Source organism: Rhinatrema bivittatum, chromosome 6, assembly GCF_901001135.1.
Source record: "Rhinatrema bivittatum chromosome 6, aRhiBiv1.1, whole genome shotgun sequence".
NCBI classification, from domain to species: domain Eukaryota; kingdom Metazoa; phylum Chordata; class Amphibia; order Gymnophiona; family Rhinatrematidae; genus Rhinatrema; species Rhinatrema bivittatum.
The window spans coordinates 148,035,578-148,052,639 of NC_042620.1; the positions used below are offsets into that span (position 1 = coordinate 148,035,578).

The 17,062-nt window shown below is 42.8% G+C and overlaps 1 protein-coding gene across 2 annotated transcripts in view; it reads left to right on the forward strand.

The window, feature by feature from the left end:
• RFTN2 (raftlin family member 2) overlaps positions 1-17,062 on the forward strand; it is a 527,077-nt gene that overhangs the window by 252,102 nt on the left and 257,913 nt on the right. For both annotated transcript variants that reach the window (XM_029606043.1, XM_029606044.1), the window contains one exon: positions 14,995-15,098. In XM_029606043.1, coding sequence (XP_029461903.1) covers positions 14,995-15,098 — 104 coding nt within the window. The remainder of the gene's footprint in view (positions 1-14,994; positions 15,099-17,062) is intronic.

The window sequence follows — 17,062 nt, forward strand, 5'->3', positions numbered from 1 at the left end:
CTTGGCCCGTTTTATTGGCGAGTTAACACCACAAACGTTCCAGGACAGCAAGACCATGTTCCGATTAACCATCCATATCTGTATCTAGAATGGACTGAATAATATATTGCTTTGTTAAGAAGGGAAATGGCCGTCCCAGCATGGACCACCCCCCTATCCACTGACCCTCCTCAACCCGTAGATCAGAAACAGTACCACAAAGTAGCCCTGTACTCCTCCCCTCTACCCCATACCCCCTATCCTGCCCCCCCCCTATTCCCACTGCGATAGCACAACCTTCCCTTCAGTCCTACTCTCGACCCCTCTCCCCCCTCCCCTCGCTCCCTCCCAAACCTGACCCCTAACCCCCATACCCTTAATCCCGTCATGTTACCCCTTCCTAGCGAGTCACCAAGGACACTAAGGCCCCCCCCCTCCCCCATCCAGCCCTTCCGTGTAGTCCCCAAGCTAAGGCGCCGGGGCGAAAATCCTGATGGATAGCATAAGACACATTAAACTTTACCCAAAACAGCAGGGAAACAAAATTATCACTGCATCTGCGGCCTCAGTTCACCCCCCCAGCCTTTAACTAACGCTTGGTTCTGAAGCTGGGTTGTCAGATGCACCGTCTAGTTTATGGGTCGTAAGGTTAGAAAAAATATGGATGCACATGTACCCAAACTTTTTTTTTTAACGCTATTGTATTACATCATTAGAATCGTTAGCTCACATATCGCGCACATGCAGCCGACAAAGCAACAACTGTTAATAAACTTTCAAACCATACTAACCATGCACTGTATAGCAACCCGGAAAACCCAGCAAAACTACGGGGGTTGCAAACAATGTAAAACAGAATTCAACATTAGGGCCCCACTGACAGTAGTCCTCTAAGGGGTATTGTTCTGCATAGTTCATATGCTCGCAGGGTCAAAACTCATCACATGCAGAAGCAGTCCAGCTCCGCAAACCAAAGAAGCCAATTATCCTTCGCCCACCTTCCCAAGATCGAGAGAATTTCAGCTGTGGGTGGCATGCCGATCCTGCGTTGCAATATAGTCGCGGAGCTCTCCGGCCTCTGAGAACCAGCTTGGTCCGTCCGGGGTTGAAACACGAACTTTAGCAGGATAGATGAGGACCGCACGCTGGCCCAGGTTGTGCAGCTGAGCGCAGAATGGGGAAAGTGCGCACCGTTTAGCTGATAGAGCCGCCGAAAAATCCTGGAAGACAAGGATTTTCTTGCCTTCAAATGTGAGAGATTCCCCCCCCCCCCCCCCCGAACCGCCTGCAGGATAGCTTCTTTGTGAGCGAAATTTAGAATTTTGGCAATCGTAACACGTGGACGATCATTCTGCTCTCTGCGTTGGCCTAGCCTGTGAGCCCGCTCGATGCGCAGCAGGCCTCGCGCCCCTGCCAGACCAAGTTCCTGCGTCAGCCATAATTCCAAACGCCGCAGCATCTCCCGGTCCTCCAAAGACTCCGGCAGCCCGACGAAACGGAGATTCGACCGGCGAGATCGATTCTCCAAGTCTTCTAAACGGTCGGTATGTTGCACTATTGCCGCTTGTAGTTTAGCAACTTCGGCCCTCATGGTTTGGAGGCCATCTTCAGCCCCCAACACACGCTGCTCAATTTCGGTGAATCGGGCCTCATATCCAGCTATGGAGGAAGTTAAGTCCGAAAGTTGATGCGAAAGCTTTTTGAATTCCGGCTCCAACGCCTCCACTACCACAGTTCTCAATTCTGCCCAGGTCGCTGGCATTAGCAATTCAGCCGTCCCGCCTTCATCCTTGGATTGCGGGTCCGTAAGCCGCAATCTCTCTTTATCTCTCTCTTTCTCCTTTCTTGCGGTTCGGGTAGACATCGCTGCTAAAAATTGCTCCCTGCTCAATACAGCAGTGATCCTGCAAACTTGTGTCCCCGGAAAAAAAGTTTTAAAAGTCACAGATGGGGCTGGATGGCTCAGCGGGGCACCAGCAAGGGCAGACTACATCCACTCCCTTGCACAGCGTCACGTGACTCCCTGTTTTCTGTCTTTTAACCAGCTTGCAATTCACAAAAGGACATCCCCTCCTATCCCATGACTTTTTAGTTTTCTTGGAAGCCTCTCAAGAAGGACTTTGTCAAACACCTTCTGAAAATCCAAATATACCACATCTACCAGTTCACCTTTATCCACATGCTTATTCACCCATTCCAGAAATGTAGCAGATTTGTGAGGCAAGACTTCACTTGGGTAAATCCATGCTGACTGTGTCCCATTAAATCATGTTTATCTATATGTTCTGTGATTTTATTCTTTATAATAGTTTCTACAATTTTTCCCAGCACTGAATTCAGGCTTAATGGTCTACTGTTTCCCGGATCACCTCTGGAGACCGTTTTATATATCAGCATTACATTTTAATGATAGTTTACAAATTATTTGTAATAGGTCGCTCGAACAGGAGGTCTCATTCCTCCTCAAGTCCCGAGCAATAGAACCAGTGTCCCTCTCCCAGCAGGGGCAAGGGTTTTGTTCCCGGTATTTTCTAATACCAAAAAAGTCAGGTGGCGTACGCCTGATACTGGACCTCCGCGCCCTAAACAAATTTTTGCAGAGAGAAAAATTCAAAATGGTAACCTTGGGCTCTCTACTTTTTCTTCTACAAAGAGGAGATTGGCTATGCTCTCTAGATCTCCAAGACGCTTACACACACATCTCAATTACTCCATCTCATCGATTCCTGGACGGCCACCGTCATTTCCAGAACCGTGTATTACCATTTGGCCTGGCGTCCGCTCCACGAGTATTCACCAAGTGCCTGGTAATGGTCGCAGCCTTCCTCAGGTATCAGGTGTCCATGTCTACCCTTATCTCGACGATTGGTTGATAAGGGCTCCGACTCAGCAGGGCGTACTAACTTCCCTGCGTCTCACTATCAACACCCTGATTTCCATAGGGTTTCTAATCAACTATCCCAAATCCAAGATAGTTCCATCCCAAACCATATCCTTTATAGGGGCTGACCTAAACACTGTACAGGCGAAAGCCTTCTTCCTCCAGGATCACGCTTTCGCTATAAAATCTCTGGCTCATCAACTGCAGACTCGAGTATCTTCAACTGCTCGTCACTTTCTCATACTGCTGGGTCACATGGCGTCCTCGGTGCATGTCACTCCGATGGCTTACCTCGCCATGAGAGTAATGCAGTGGACCTTAAAATGCCAGTGGATTCAAGCTTGTCAGCCAATGTCCAGCATTGTCCAGGTTACCAAACAGCTCCATCTGTCACTAGCCTGGTGGATGCACCACTCCAATCTCATTCAAGGCCTTCCATTTCAGGCTCCAGATCCTCAAATTACCTTAACAACAGACGCATCCAACCTCGGGTGGGGTGCACATGTAGGCAACCTGCAGACTCAGGGAACCTGGTCTCCAGAGGAAGCCAAACACCAGATAAATCTCCTGGAGCTACGGGCGATCAGATATGCCATCAAGGCTTTTCAGGATTGCCTATCAAACAAAGCTATCCTGATTCAAACTGACAATTAGGCTGCGATGTGGTACATCAATAAACAAGGGGGAACGGGCTCCTACCTCCTGTGTCAGGAAGCTGCACAGATATAGGCATGGGCCCTTTCCCGCTCGATGTCCCTCAAAGCAACCTACTTGCCGGGAGTGGACAATGTGTTGGCAGACAAGCTGAGTCGCACTTTCCATCCGCACGACTGATCTCTCAACCCCACAGTAGCAAACATGATATTTCAACATTGGGGTTACCCTCGCATAGACCTCTTTGCGTCGGTCCACAACCACAAAGTAGACAACTTCTGCTCTCTCATTCGCAGTCACCACTCGCAACCAAGAGATGCCTTCGCCCTCTCCTGGGCCAGCGGTCTCCTTTATGCGTACCCTCCACTTCCTCTCATTTCAAAGACTCTCGTGAAGCTCCAGCAGGACAAGGGATTAATGATGCTGATAGCTCCCCACTGGCCACGCCAGGTGTGGTTTCCAATCCTCCAGGACCTATCAGTACGCCGACATATTCCCTGGGGAAGGATCCCCTTCTAATCACTCAGAACGAAGGGTATCTGAGACACCCCAACCTCCAAGCTCTGTCTCTGACAGCCTGGATGTTGAAAGTTAATACTCCAACCTTTTAACCTTTCAGAGTCGGTATCCCGAGTTCTGGTGGCTTCACGAATGTCTTCAACGAGGTCTTATCGCTCTAAATGGAAGAGGTTTTACGGTCTGGTGCACTTCCATGTCCATAGACCCCTTCACTAGTTCCACCGCGAGGTTCCTATACTATCTCTGGCACCTGTCAGAGTTAGACCTAAAAATGTCCTCTATCAGGGTGCATGTTAGTGCAGTGTCTGCGTACCATAAGTGTATAAGTAATGTTTCCATTTCCACGCAACCCTTAATATCACGTTTCATGAGAAGCTTGCTCCATTTAAAACCTCCACTGCACCCTCCTGCCCCTCCTTGGGACCTTAATGTGGTTTTGGGACGGCTCATGAAACCTCCGTTTGAGCCTCTCCACTCCTGTGATCTCTGCTATCTCACCTGGAAGGTAGTTTTTCTTCTTGCGATCACGTCTGCTCGCAGATATAGTGAATTACAGGCATTAGTTACCTACCCACCTTAAACTAAAACTCTGCATGACAGGGTAGTGCTCCGCACTCACCCTAAGTTTTTGCCAAAGGTAGTGTCGGAATTTCATATTAACCAATCTATTATCCTACCTACCTTTTTTTCCCAGGCCCCATTCGAAACCAGGAGAACAGGCTCTGCATTCCTTGGACTGCAAACGTTCTCTAGCTTTTTATCTGGACCGCACGTCGACCCACAGGAAATCCACCCAATTGTTTGTTTCTTTTGATACCATCAAATTGGGAAATCCTGTGGGAAAGCAGACCCTCTCCTCCTGGTTGGCGGAATGCATTTCTGTTTGCTACCAGCAAGCAGGCATTCTGCTACAAGACCATGTAAAAGCATACTCGGTCAGGGCCATGTTGACATCAGTAGCGCACCTCCGTTCGGTGCCGCCTGCTGATATTTGTAAGTCTGCTACCTGGAGTTCTCGCCATACTTTCACAGCCTATTATTGCTTAAATAAGGCTGGCAGACAGGATTCCATCTTTGACCAGTCTATTCTACACAACCTGTTTTCAGCTTAACTTCCCAACATCCTTCCGCCAACTGTTCAGGGTTCAGGATGCCCTCTTAACCAAATTCCACCCCTGTTGTTGGGCCTGTTGCAAGTCTTTGGGTGCATTTGGTGCTTTTCTTGGGCATCCTCAGCTTGGTACTCACCCATATGTGAGGGCTACCATCCTGCTTGTCCTGTGAGAAAGTAGAGTTGCTTACCTGTAACAGGTGTTCTCACAGTACAGCAAGATGTTAGTCCTCACGAAACCCACCCGCCACCCCGCGCAGTTGGGTTCGTCTACGTTTTCTTATTTTATTTTTCGCACGTACTTCTAATATAACACGAGACTGAAGGGGGACCCCTGCTGGATGCAGGGTCAGTGCATTGCTGGGCATGCCCAGTAGGTACCAGTCAAAGTTCTAGAAACTTTGACAAAAGTGTTCCGTGATTGGGCTCCATCCTGATGATGTCACCCATATGTGAGGACTACCATCTTGCTGTCCTGTGAGAACACCTGTTACAGGTAAGCAACTCTGCTTTATCCCAGGTCAGCAGGATGTAGTCCTCACGAAACCCACCCGCCACCCCGTGGAGTTGGGTCCGAAACTTTTTATTATTTTATTTTTGCTAACGCTTATTGCTACAAATGAGACTGAAGGGAGACCCCTGTAGCTTGAGGGATCATGGCATGCTCAGTGGGCTCCGTGTGCCAGTCAAACGTTTCTAGAAACTTTGACAGAAGGTTTTCCGTGATAGGGCTCCGTCCAGTGACGTCACCTATATGTGAGGACTACATCCTGCTGTCCTGGGATAATACCTATTACAGGTAAGCAATTTTGCTTTACCTCGATAGTTAGGTGCTTGGATGTTTTATTTATTTATTTATTCGTTTTTCTATACCGACGTTCGTAACAAACCACATCAGTTTACAACGTTTTATCAAATGCACAATTAAATACATTTGAAATTCCAAATACAAGTCATAGAAATGAAATACATAAAATACTTAATAAAACGTTTAGATTAAATAAGAATATATAAACTAAATAGGAACATAATATCTGTAAAAGATAAAATATTTTAAACTATATAAGAACAAAATTTAAAACTTAAAGAAGAGCATATAAAAATAAGACAACTAAGACATTTTTAAGCAGGAAATTAAGGGATTATAGTTAAGGAAAAGCTTCTTGAAATAACCAGATTTTGATTCCTTTCTTGAAGGTTCTAGTGTTTGCTTCAAGTCTTAGGTTTTGTGGTAGGGAGTTCCATAGTTGTGGACCAGCAATAGATAAACACAGTAAGAGAAAGAGCATTAAGTGTGCTGATTTCGGAGAATGTGCCCATAAACGAATAGAGGAAAAGCTAGACGATCTGGAAAATAGGGAATGGCGTAACAATCTACAGATTGTAGGGCAGCCAGAAAAGGTGGAGGGGAGAGACCGGGCAGGATTCCTGGCGAACTGGATGCTGGAGGTGCTCAATATGGAATGCAAAAATGATGTGTTCAAAATTGATAGAGCATACCGAGCTTTGGCTCCTGCTTCTACAGAAGGTGAACACCCAAGAGTGATAATTCTTTGGCTTCATCACTATCAGGACAAGGCCTGTGTTATTGAGGCAAGTTGGCAGAAACAGGAGGTATTGTTTCAGGAGCATAAGGTATACTTTTTTCAAAAGTGGAAGCAAAGTTTCATCCTGGTGAAAAAGGATCAGCTCAGTCTAGGCCTTCCCTGTACCATGCTCTATCCAGCACTACTGCGAGTGGAACATAAAGGCCAGCCCACATTTTTTAAAGATGCAAAACCAGTCATTGCATTCCTGCAGCAAATTAAAGAGAAAGAGCCAGTTATAGCCAGCCTTGCTTGATTTGACATGCTGGCCTTCCATATCCTTTATATGCTTGGATACTATTTTCAGGTTAAATTTGGGGAGAGCTGGTATGGCGTACACTGTTTAAGTTAAGAGGGCAAGGGAGCAGGGAGGGGAACAAGGGGGAGTTCTTTTTATTTTCAGTTCGTTTCACTCCTACTGCTGGGCTTAATTGGGGAGGAAATGATGGGGAGAGGAGGGGAGGATTTTGTCGAGCTATACTATTATTAGTCGTCTTTGTTTGCATGTGTGAACGGATATGTTGTAAACACCAGGACCAATGGCTAATAGCACCCGCCAAATGCTGAAGAGAGCAAGCTGAAGTTTGCGGGAATGTGATTGGCAGTGACAATTGCTCACGTGTTATGTCACTCTGCTGGGAAGTTTAAAGAACACAGGCAGTTCAACTATAGAAGTATACTCAGAAAACAGAAGGAGGTGGATTAGTGCAAGAACATGTGGCAGCAGGACTATTTTCTTTTCAGGCTGGGACAGCTTCGATATCAGTGGTGAATTGCGATGACATGGGAGGGGGAGGGGAAGGATTAAGGGTAATGTGGGAGTTAAGATATTCAAGAAAGGGGAGGGCAGAGCTTTCAGGGTTTTTGTATTGGGGCCATTCAAGTGTTTGGGTGAATAATGTGCTGAGGAGACTTGGCTCCAGAGGTTCCTCCACCCTGTGTATCGGTGCTGGTTGAGTTCAAGTTTGTTTCAAGTCTGCAGCATTGGTGACAGGGGAATTGTGATGATGAAGTTTTGGAGGTCCTCCACTGTCTCTAGGATGCTGCACAGTTTTGGGGAATATGTTAGGGGAGTAGGTTGGGTGAGGTTAAGGGTGTTGGATGTGACCTGGTGTGACACTGTTAGTTAATATTTTAAAAGTAGAGATACAGCACTACAAGATAATGGGTAGAGCACTAACACTGCATGCTAGGGATCAGTAAATCTCTCAATGTTGTCTCTCTTAATGTCTGTTGCATTGGCATGCCAGACATTAAGGTTGAGCTCAGGGGTTTATTTGGTACCATGAATATACTGACTTGCCAAATTTCAGATCACTGTCCAGTGCTCTTACCATTTATCATTCTTTAATATTCTATGAATATAGGTAATGATAGATCTTGGAAATTTAATACATCACAGTTAGGCAATGAGAACTGTTGCATTATGGTTGTTAAAGTCATTAAGGACTTTAAGGATATACACGCAGATGCTACACAGTCTCCTGTTACTCTCTGAAAAACTCCTAAGACAGTTCTCAGAAGCCATATTATTGGCTTTGCAAGCCATCTCAATAAATAGAGATTGCTAAAAGAGCACTCTCTTAAATGCAGGATAAAAATTTTGGAGGACCAGCATAAGGTTAACTGCTCTTCTAGGGTATAACAAAAACTTTTGGCTGTTAGGTAGCAATTGTAAATGTTACAGGTGGAAAGGATACAGAAGGCTTTTAAGTACACTAAACAATGCTTTTATGAGCATGGGGACAAGATGGGAGCATTACTTGCCCGTCCTATATGGAAAAGATTAGCTAAAACTCAAATCAGTGGGACCCGGGACAAAAGGGGAAAAGTGCAACATCAGCTTTCCGATATAAATTACATATTGGGGTTTCTTTGAAGAGCTGTATAGGGCAGAGGCAGGTAGTTGAAAGCGAGCAACTTTTGCAAAAGAATGTTAGAGGTTGTTACCTTCAGAAAACTGCAGGAATAAAACCCTAACATGCCCATTAATAGCCTTAACTTTTTAACGCAAGTTAATGCTGAAGTGCAAGAAATGTTATTAACTTCCCCCTAAGAAGTGGACTGTGTTACTGTGCATTAATAGGGTTTTAGGAGGATCTCTGCATGTCAAGAGCCTTTGAGCCCAAGGATCAGCCTCACCCATCAACCCAGACACCCACAGAGTAAAGTCCCCCCAGCCATTCCCTCAGTATGATGTCTTCCCCACTGAAACATCCAGTTTGCCCAAACTTATCCCCCTACACACAGAGTTAGCAAGATAACTTATCTGGTTAAGTCTGGTTGCATCAAGGAGCTGACTTAAAGTTAGCCTGATAAAGTTATCTGGCTAAATTTAAGACAGCTCTTTGATGCAACCAAACTTATCAGATAAATTATCCGGCTAACTCTGGCACCAGAACAGATGGCCCTGCGCGATCGGCGCTGACCCATCGGGGTCAGGGAGCCTGCCCACATTTCCCTCGATGGCCTTCCGGAGCTCCTCCAATCGCCGTTCCACTACTCGGCCCTGAGTTCCGCCCCCTGACGACGTCATCGGCGGCGCCTGGGGGCACGCGCCAAAAGAACACAAACAAAGGTGCGCCCCTTTGTGCTGCCCCCTTTGAGCTGCACCTATCACACCTAACCTTACCATTCCATAACAGGATTCTGAACTCTATCTCCCCTCCTTACCTCAGCTTCCACCATCAACCCTGTGACTACAATCTGTAAGTAACATTTTCAACTCTCCTTCCTCAGATACTTCCTAATCACATTTCCAGCCACCGCTCTTCAGCCTGCAACCCCTGATTTCCCCCCAAGCAGACCAGACTGCTAACTCCCGCCATATCCCGCCACCACCAGTTCTCCTACTACAAACACACCAGACCACAAGACCCGCTTCCTAATACTCCCCACTTACAACGACCCCGATCCCCTAACAAACATGGAAGCACATCCTATACCAAAGATCAAAAACCTAGCACACAACTACAGAAAATCCCTTATAAGGGATCCTACCATTCACCCAAGATCATTAATACCAATCATGATATCCCCCCTGACCCAGTTACTTGGCCTCACAGCCTTCTCTCTTATACTTTTTAACTCCCAATCATTAGTCAAAAAGACCCTTATCCTAAACAACATCCTTCTGGACTACAAACCAGACATATGCGCCATCACAGTAACATGGTTCAAACAGACTGACATAGTTCTCATAAACCAACTACCTACTCACCTCTACGACATCATTTCCATACCAAGGAACAACAAAAGAGGAGGGGGACTACTGCTAGCAGCCAAGAAAGATCTGACTTACTCCCCAGACCATTCGCACCGCACCCAGATTTGAAATAGGTTTTTTCAAATCCACTCAACTTCAAGTCTGTCTGGTATACAACCCCCAGGTCTCCTCAAAAGCAATGCCTCCCCCCTCATTGAATTTATTACGGAAAACATAGACATGGTCATCCCAGCCATTATCCTTGGCGATTTCAATCTACACGTAGACTCTTTTCCTTTGACTCCCAACTGTGAAGCCTTCCTATCCTCCCTTAATGCCATGGGTTTTAAACAAATCATAAACTGCCCCACACACAAAGCAGGTCACTCCCTAGACTTAATTTTCATTAACTCACACATACACAACTCTGAAACACCCTCCTGTACTACTGTCCCATGGTCTGATCATACAATGATAAAAACAAATCTCTCCATAAACAAAACGTTCATTTTGCATCTAAATATCTACTCCACAATCCAATTCAGAAAAACCTGCAACAAAGATGACTTAATAGAATCCCTTACAGACGCCCTAAACAAACTAGACCTCACAAACAAGAATCTGCCCTCTCCACATGGAATAACATTACAAACAACATAGCCAACAAACTCTGCCCACTAACAACCAAAGAATTAAACCCGTCCCATAATAACAAAAAAAATGGTACTCTCCCGAATTAAAAATGCTAAAACGCGCCCTAAGAAACATAGAAAAAAAATGGCGAAAAGACCCTTCTCTCACCCTACTGACCACATACAAAACCACTCTACACAATTACAGAACCACTATCCTTAAAACCAAACGTGATTTCTACTCTAAGGAAATTCACAACTTCCAATACAACGCCAAAGCCCTCTTCTCTTATGTGGCCAATCTAACTAAGACATCTCCCCCCCCTAATATCTGATAAGGTCTCCAAAACCAAATGCGACGACCTTGCCCACTTCTTCAATGACAAAATCACTAAACTAATGATGAATTTTCCCTCATCCAACACTAACAAAATCGTCCTTCCAAAAAACCCAAACTCTATCCTTGACACATTCGAGACCACCTCCTCCGTAGAAATCGAATCATTCATAAAAAAAAAAATAAAACCAACATCACACCCAGCCGATGCTATCCCTATAAAATCCCTAAAATCTGTTCCAAACATCCTAGCCAAACCCCTATCTGGAATCATCAACACATCCCTAACACATGGAAATGTCCCAGTCACATTAAAACAAGCCATTGTCAAACCTATCTTAAAGAAACCCAATTTGAACCCTTCAGAATCAGCTAACTTTAGACCAATATCCATTCTCCCCTTCTTAGCTAAACTCCTTGAGAAAGTAATAAACCTCCAACTTACTGAACACTTAGAGAAACACAACATTCTATACCCATCGCAATTCAGTTTCCGCAAATTCTTTAGCACTGAAACCCTATTAATATCCCTTACTGACACACTCCTAAAAGGAATAGATAATAGCCAATCCTACATTCTAGCAATGCTAGATATCTCAGCAGCCTTCGACACCATCAGCCATCAGACAGACTCACTGAAATTGGAATAACAGGCACTGCCCTTCACTGGTTCAAATCTTATCTAGAAAACAGACATTACAAGGTCAAAATAGGAATTAGAGAATCTGAACCTGTAAAACTAACCCGAGGCGTACCCCCAAGGTTCCTCACTATCATCTACCCTTTTCAATATCTACATGCTGCCCCTATGCCAACTCCTATCTGAGCTAGGACTCTCACACTTCATCTACGCAGATGACGTCCAAATTCTAATCCCTATCACTGAATCCATTCCAAAATCTCTCCAACTCTGGGGAAATTATCTCACCACTATCAACCAACTCCTAACCCAATTGAATCTAGCCCTGAATCCCTCCTAAACCGAACTCCTTATTATATCGCACAGTCTTAATGATAAGACCCTTACCGACATCAACTCCTATCATCCCAAACACCCAATCGCGCATCAGATAAGAGACCTAGGCGTTATCCTAGACAGCCAACTGAATCTAAAAAAATTCATAAAACACTACAATGAAAGACTGCTACTATAAACTACATGTTCTAAAAAAATTAAGACCCCTCCTACATCTTAATGATTTCCGAACCATCCTTCAGGCAATAATCTTCTCTAAGAAAGATTACTGCAACACCCTACTACTTGGTCTCCCTGCATCAATCCTCAAACCCTTTCAAATGTTACAAAATGCCACTGCCAGAGTTCTCAAAAACACACGAAGAAATGATCATATTACACCCATTCTAAAAGACCTCCACTGGCTCCCAGTCCACTTCAGAATTCTCTTTAAGAGTCTTACAATAATACACAAGACCCTACATAATCAAAACGTACACTGGCTAAACAACTCCCACCAGATCCGCCAACTCCCACCAGATCCGCCAACAACAGAACCTTGCATATACCCTCACCTAAACTAACACACTTCATCTCCATCAGGGAACAAGCACTATCAATTGCTGGTCCTTCTACTTGGAACTCAATGCCTCCTGATTTAAGACTAGAACCCAGCACACAGAAATTTAAAAAAAAATTGAAAACCTGGCTATTCAAACAGGCCTTTTCTTGACTCTCCCCTCACCACTAAGTCAAGCCTTCAAACAATAGTATCCTTATATAAAATTCCTGTTCAAAGTTTCTTTCATGTTTCACCTATGTTCTTACTCTATTTATATAAAAATGTAATTTGTTCTCGCTCTGCTCACCCTAAGCCTCCCCAGACCCTCCTTCAACTTATCCCCCCTGAAATTGTAACACTACTTATATTGTTTGAGATGTAATTTCTATTTCTTATACTTTCACAACGTTTATCCATGTTCCTTGTAAACCGATGTGATGTGCAAACGAACGTCGGTATAAAAAAGCTTTAAGTAAATAAATAAATAAATAAATAAGATAGTATAACTTTTCCCCCAAACACCTCTGGAACATCACAAAGTTATCCTGTGGTTAAAATTTAGCCAGATAAGTGCCCAAATATTAATTTAACCAAATAATTTCAGAGTGCCTTTGAATTTGGAACTCATAGTGTTCCCTTCTTTAGAATGGTTAAAATAGTTCAGTGTAGAGCAAGAGTGTTCTCTATGGCTGTGTCTATTCTGTTGAAGATGCTACCGGCAGACATCAAACATGAAATTAATTACCTTTTTGAAAAAAGGTAAAAATCTGGTTGTTTCAAGATACCTGAGGGAGCTAATCATATTGGCTTTGTATACTTTTGCTTGAGTAATTCTGCTGAGCTGGCTATTTAGTTTTCTTTATTTGTTTAGTTTATTTTGTTCTTTTGATTGATAATATATTTTATTTATTGTTTATATTTAGATTGTGTTTCTCATTTTAATTTCATATTATTATATTTGCATTTTTTGTTGTACATTATGTTGGATGTTTATTTTAAGTGAAAAAGCAGTATAAAAGAATACATAAACATATACGTTAGCATTGTCAAAGGAGTTATGCACATAAAAGTATCATATATCATAGCAATTTTCAAAAGCCCATTTACATGCTTAAAACCTTTTGAAAATTCAGCCCAGTTGAGTGAGTTTTCAAAGGAGTTGCTTGCATAAAAGAAGCAATTTTCAAAAGCCCATTTATGCACTTTCAGATGAATTTTCAAAGGAATAACATGTGTAAACCTAACATACTATAATACAATTTTCAAAAGCCATTTACCTACATTAAGTACACTTAACATGGGTAAAACGTATTGACAATTCAATGACATATATTGTAGCAATTTTCTAAAGCCCATTTACATGGGTAAAATGCATTTAAATGTAATTTAAATGTATAAACCCCAGTTTTGCCTGCTTTAATCCTTATGAAAATTACCTCCATAGTGAAGACCTCCCCTCCAAATAGTTTGCAGTCTGACTACCTGCACACACAATATGAAAGTCTCCCCATTGAAAGACTTCCCTCTCCCACCCACCCATTTGGATTCCCTAGCATGAAGGGAACCCCCCCCCCCCCCCCCCGAGCAAGAAGATAACTTTCCTAGCAATGGGGCGGGGAGAGATTCTTAATTCTAGGTAGGGTATGTTACAGCCCAATGTACTATGTATGGTAAAACCGGCAAGGAACACCCATTACCCTGCTTGTTTTACTATTCTGTATATGGAAACTGAAATGCAAAGTAATTGGCCGAAAATATGCAATACATATACCCTGGGAATACAAGAATGTTACAGAAATATAGCAGTCCACTTCTGGTTCTTTAAATCATTAAAGGTCTTGGTAATCCTTTCCCAAACATCCCCAATTATAAATAAAAACATGACAATTCAAGGTATGTAATAATTGTACAACCTTGCTGATACCGTATCATAGGAAAATAGTGAAATGCTATGAGACTCGGTAATATTAGCCCAGAAAATACTCACTGTATCAGATTACCCAAAATGTTTCTCCAGGAAGAATATATATATTTGGTTTCTAGAAATAGCAAAGAATAACTCATTGGAAGTCACGTTTGCTACCCAGTCATTTATCCATTGCTGAATAACAACAAAAAAATACAAATCTAAGTGTACATCTGAATTAAATTATTTTTTGTGGTCTTCTGCAAGGAGACAATGAATATCTAATACATAATGATGATCATATAAAACCTAGAACTCTACAGAGGGTCATACCATAAGCTATAAAAATCAACTTTTTGTTGCATTTAGAATATTTTATACTTTTTATCATTTGCTGTTTTTACTGACTTCTGAATTATCAGTTTTTGGACTTTGTTTTAGCTAGCAATAGTCCCAGCAGAACCAATATAAAACCACAAAGTCCATTTGTTTATTAGGGAAGGAAATATTTTGCTTATAAACTGCACAAGGATTACATTAAATGTCGAAGTGCAAGGTTGAAATATTCAAAGTATATTTAGGACTTGGGTCAATAAACGTTTTTTCTCATAGACACAGATTGAGAGAACATCTTAGTGATCCTTTTTTCTTCTATTTGCTAATACAGGGCTGTGAAATCAAAACAGATTATGGTCCTTTACTGCACGCTCTTGCTGAATTCGGATGGCTTCTTACATGTGTATTACCTACTCCTATCGTCCGACATGACAGGTAACTACAAAGCATCTTTCCTACAGCTGTATCTCCTAATTTCCACACTGTAAAACTAGTTTTTGCTTTATTTGACCGCCAATCGTAACATAAATGTCATAATTCATTTAGAATTAACTATGTGATCAATTTACCTTTAAGGCCAAAGAGAAATCCATGGCAAAAGGTACACAGGAAGGCCAGTGAATATAAAATATATATATTTTGAAAAAATCATTATTCTAAACTGGAGTAGAGGCTGATGGGAGGCTAGTAGTCTATAGGTACAGACTGGTCAAACTTATTTTGACATGATGACAGGTAGCTCAGACATCAGCATTTATTTCCAGGTTAAGCCTTGACCATTGACCCTCCCTCCCAGTCAATCAGAGTCCACTTCCAGTCAAAGCTCCTCCCTTGTACTGCCTTAGCCCTGCCCCTTTGATGACATTACAGGGCGTACATCATGGCCATGCCCAAAACACACTCCTTTCTGTCCTTTTTTGATGACATCACAATGGAGCATGCCCCCTTTCTGTCTCTTGTTGATGACATAGAACAGAACTGGAAATAACATTTTTCAAGATGGCGGTGGCTACCTGGGAACAGAAAATGACACACTGCCAAGATGGCGGCTGATATATTGAAGCCAGGAAATAACATCACAGCCACAAATGTGCTGTAAAATCAATATAAAACATATTTTACTCAAGATGCCATTTTGGATGATATCATAGGCCATGACATCACCCTGAGCATGCTCAGTCAATGGCTATGTTTGTTTATAGAGGTGGAACATGTGGAGGCAGCCATGTTTTAAAAAATGATCTCACCCCAGTGCTTCACACATGCCCATTGGTTTTGTTTTTTTAAGATAAAAGAACAGGGTTTTTGTGAAAAAAATAATCTTAGACTATGAAAAAATTCCTTCTTCATTTCCTAAGCATCTCTGTGTTGTTTTTGAGCAATCCCTTCCTTATACTCTCTGGATTTTCTTTATAAAGTATGTGTATCTTATCTGATAAGCAATAAACATGACAATCTAATAATATAGGATTTTATAACAAAATGTTTTAATTTGACTCTCTATGCCTAACATTCTTCAGTTTGTTGTATAACAAAACTTTTAATTGAGCGCTAACATTAGGATGTTATTTTTTTAATGTATATCACAAAGCAGGCTGTTTTTGAAGCCTGCAGCTTTTGAAAAAGCAAATTAGAAAAACCAGAGAAAAACACCTTGTATAATATTAATTTTAGAAATGGGTAGCCTGCCTTTTCTGACAGAGTCATAAATTTGTTTTGTTTTGTTATACATTCCCCAGTAGTCTACAGCCTACAACCCTTGCTACCACCCCCCTTTCCTTTGCTATTTGTTTTTTATTTTTGCAACAGCAGACCAGAGAATCTTTTGTTTTGACAGCTGAAGGTAAAATCAGTATAGAAATACAGCCTTTTGGTATAAAAATATAGATATATTTTTCCCGTCGATAGCAGGGCTGAATTAGCCATGCTGTCATGGGATCTGTCAATCAGGTCCGGAAGGTGGAGCTTGTCAAAGCAGAGATCAGAGCTTTGCTCTCTGCGGCTGCATGTGTGTTCCCGCACAGGAAAGTAATGGAATCTCCTCAGTCTGTCTTTTCGGGCGCGGGATCACATGCGGAGCTGTTCTTCTCACAGGACAAGCAGGATGGTAGTCCTCACAAATGGGTGACATCGAGGATGGAGCCCTGTACGGAAAACTTTTCTGTCAAAGTTTCAACAAGCTTTGACTGACACTGGCACACTGGGTGCACTGAGCATGCCCAGCCTGCAATTATCCCTGTGAGCCACAGGTGTCTCCCTCAGTCTTCTTTTTTCCGCTCTGCAGTCAGCATAGCGGTTGGAGCTCTGTGAGGTTTTTTTAACTAATTACCTCATGGAAACACTTAACTTTTCACTTCAAAAAACACTTTTCCCTGCACAGGTCTCCCTCCGCGTACGTT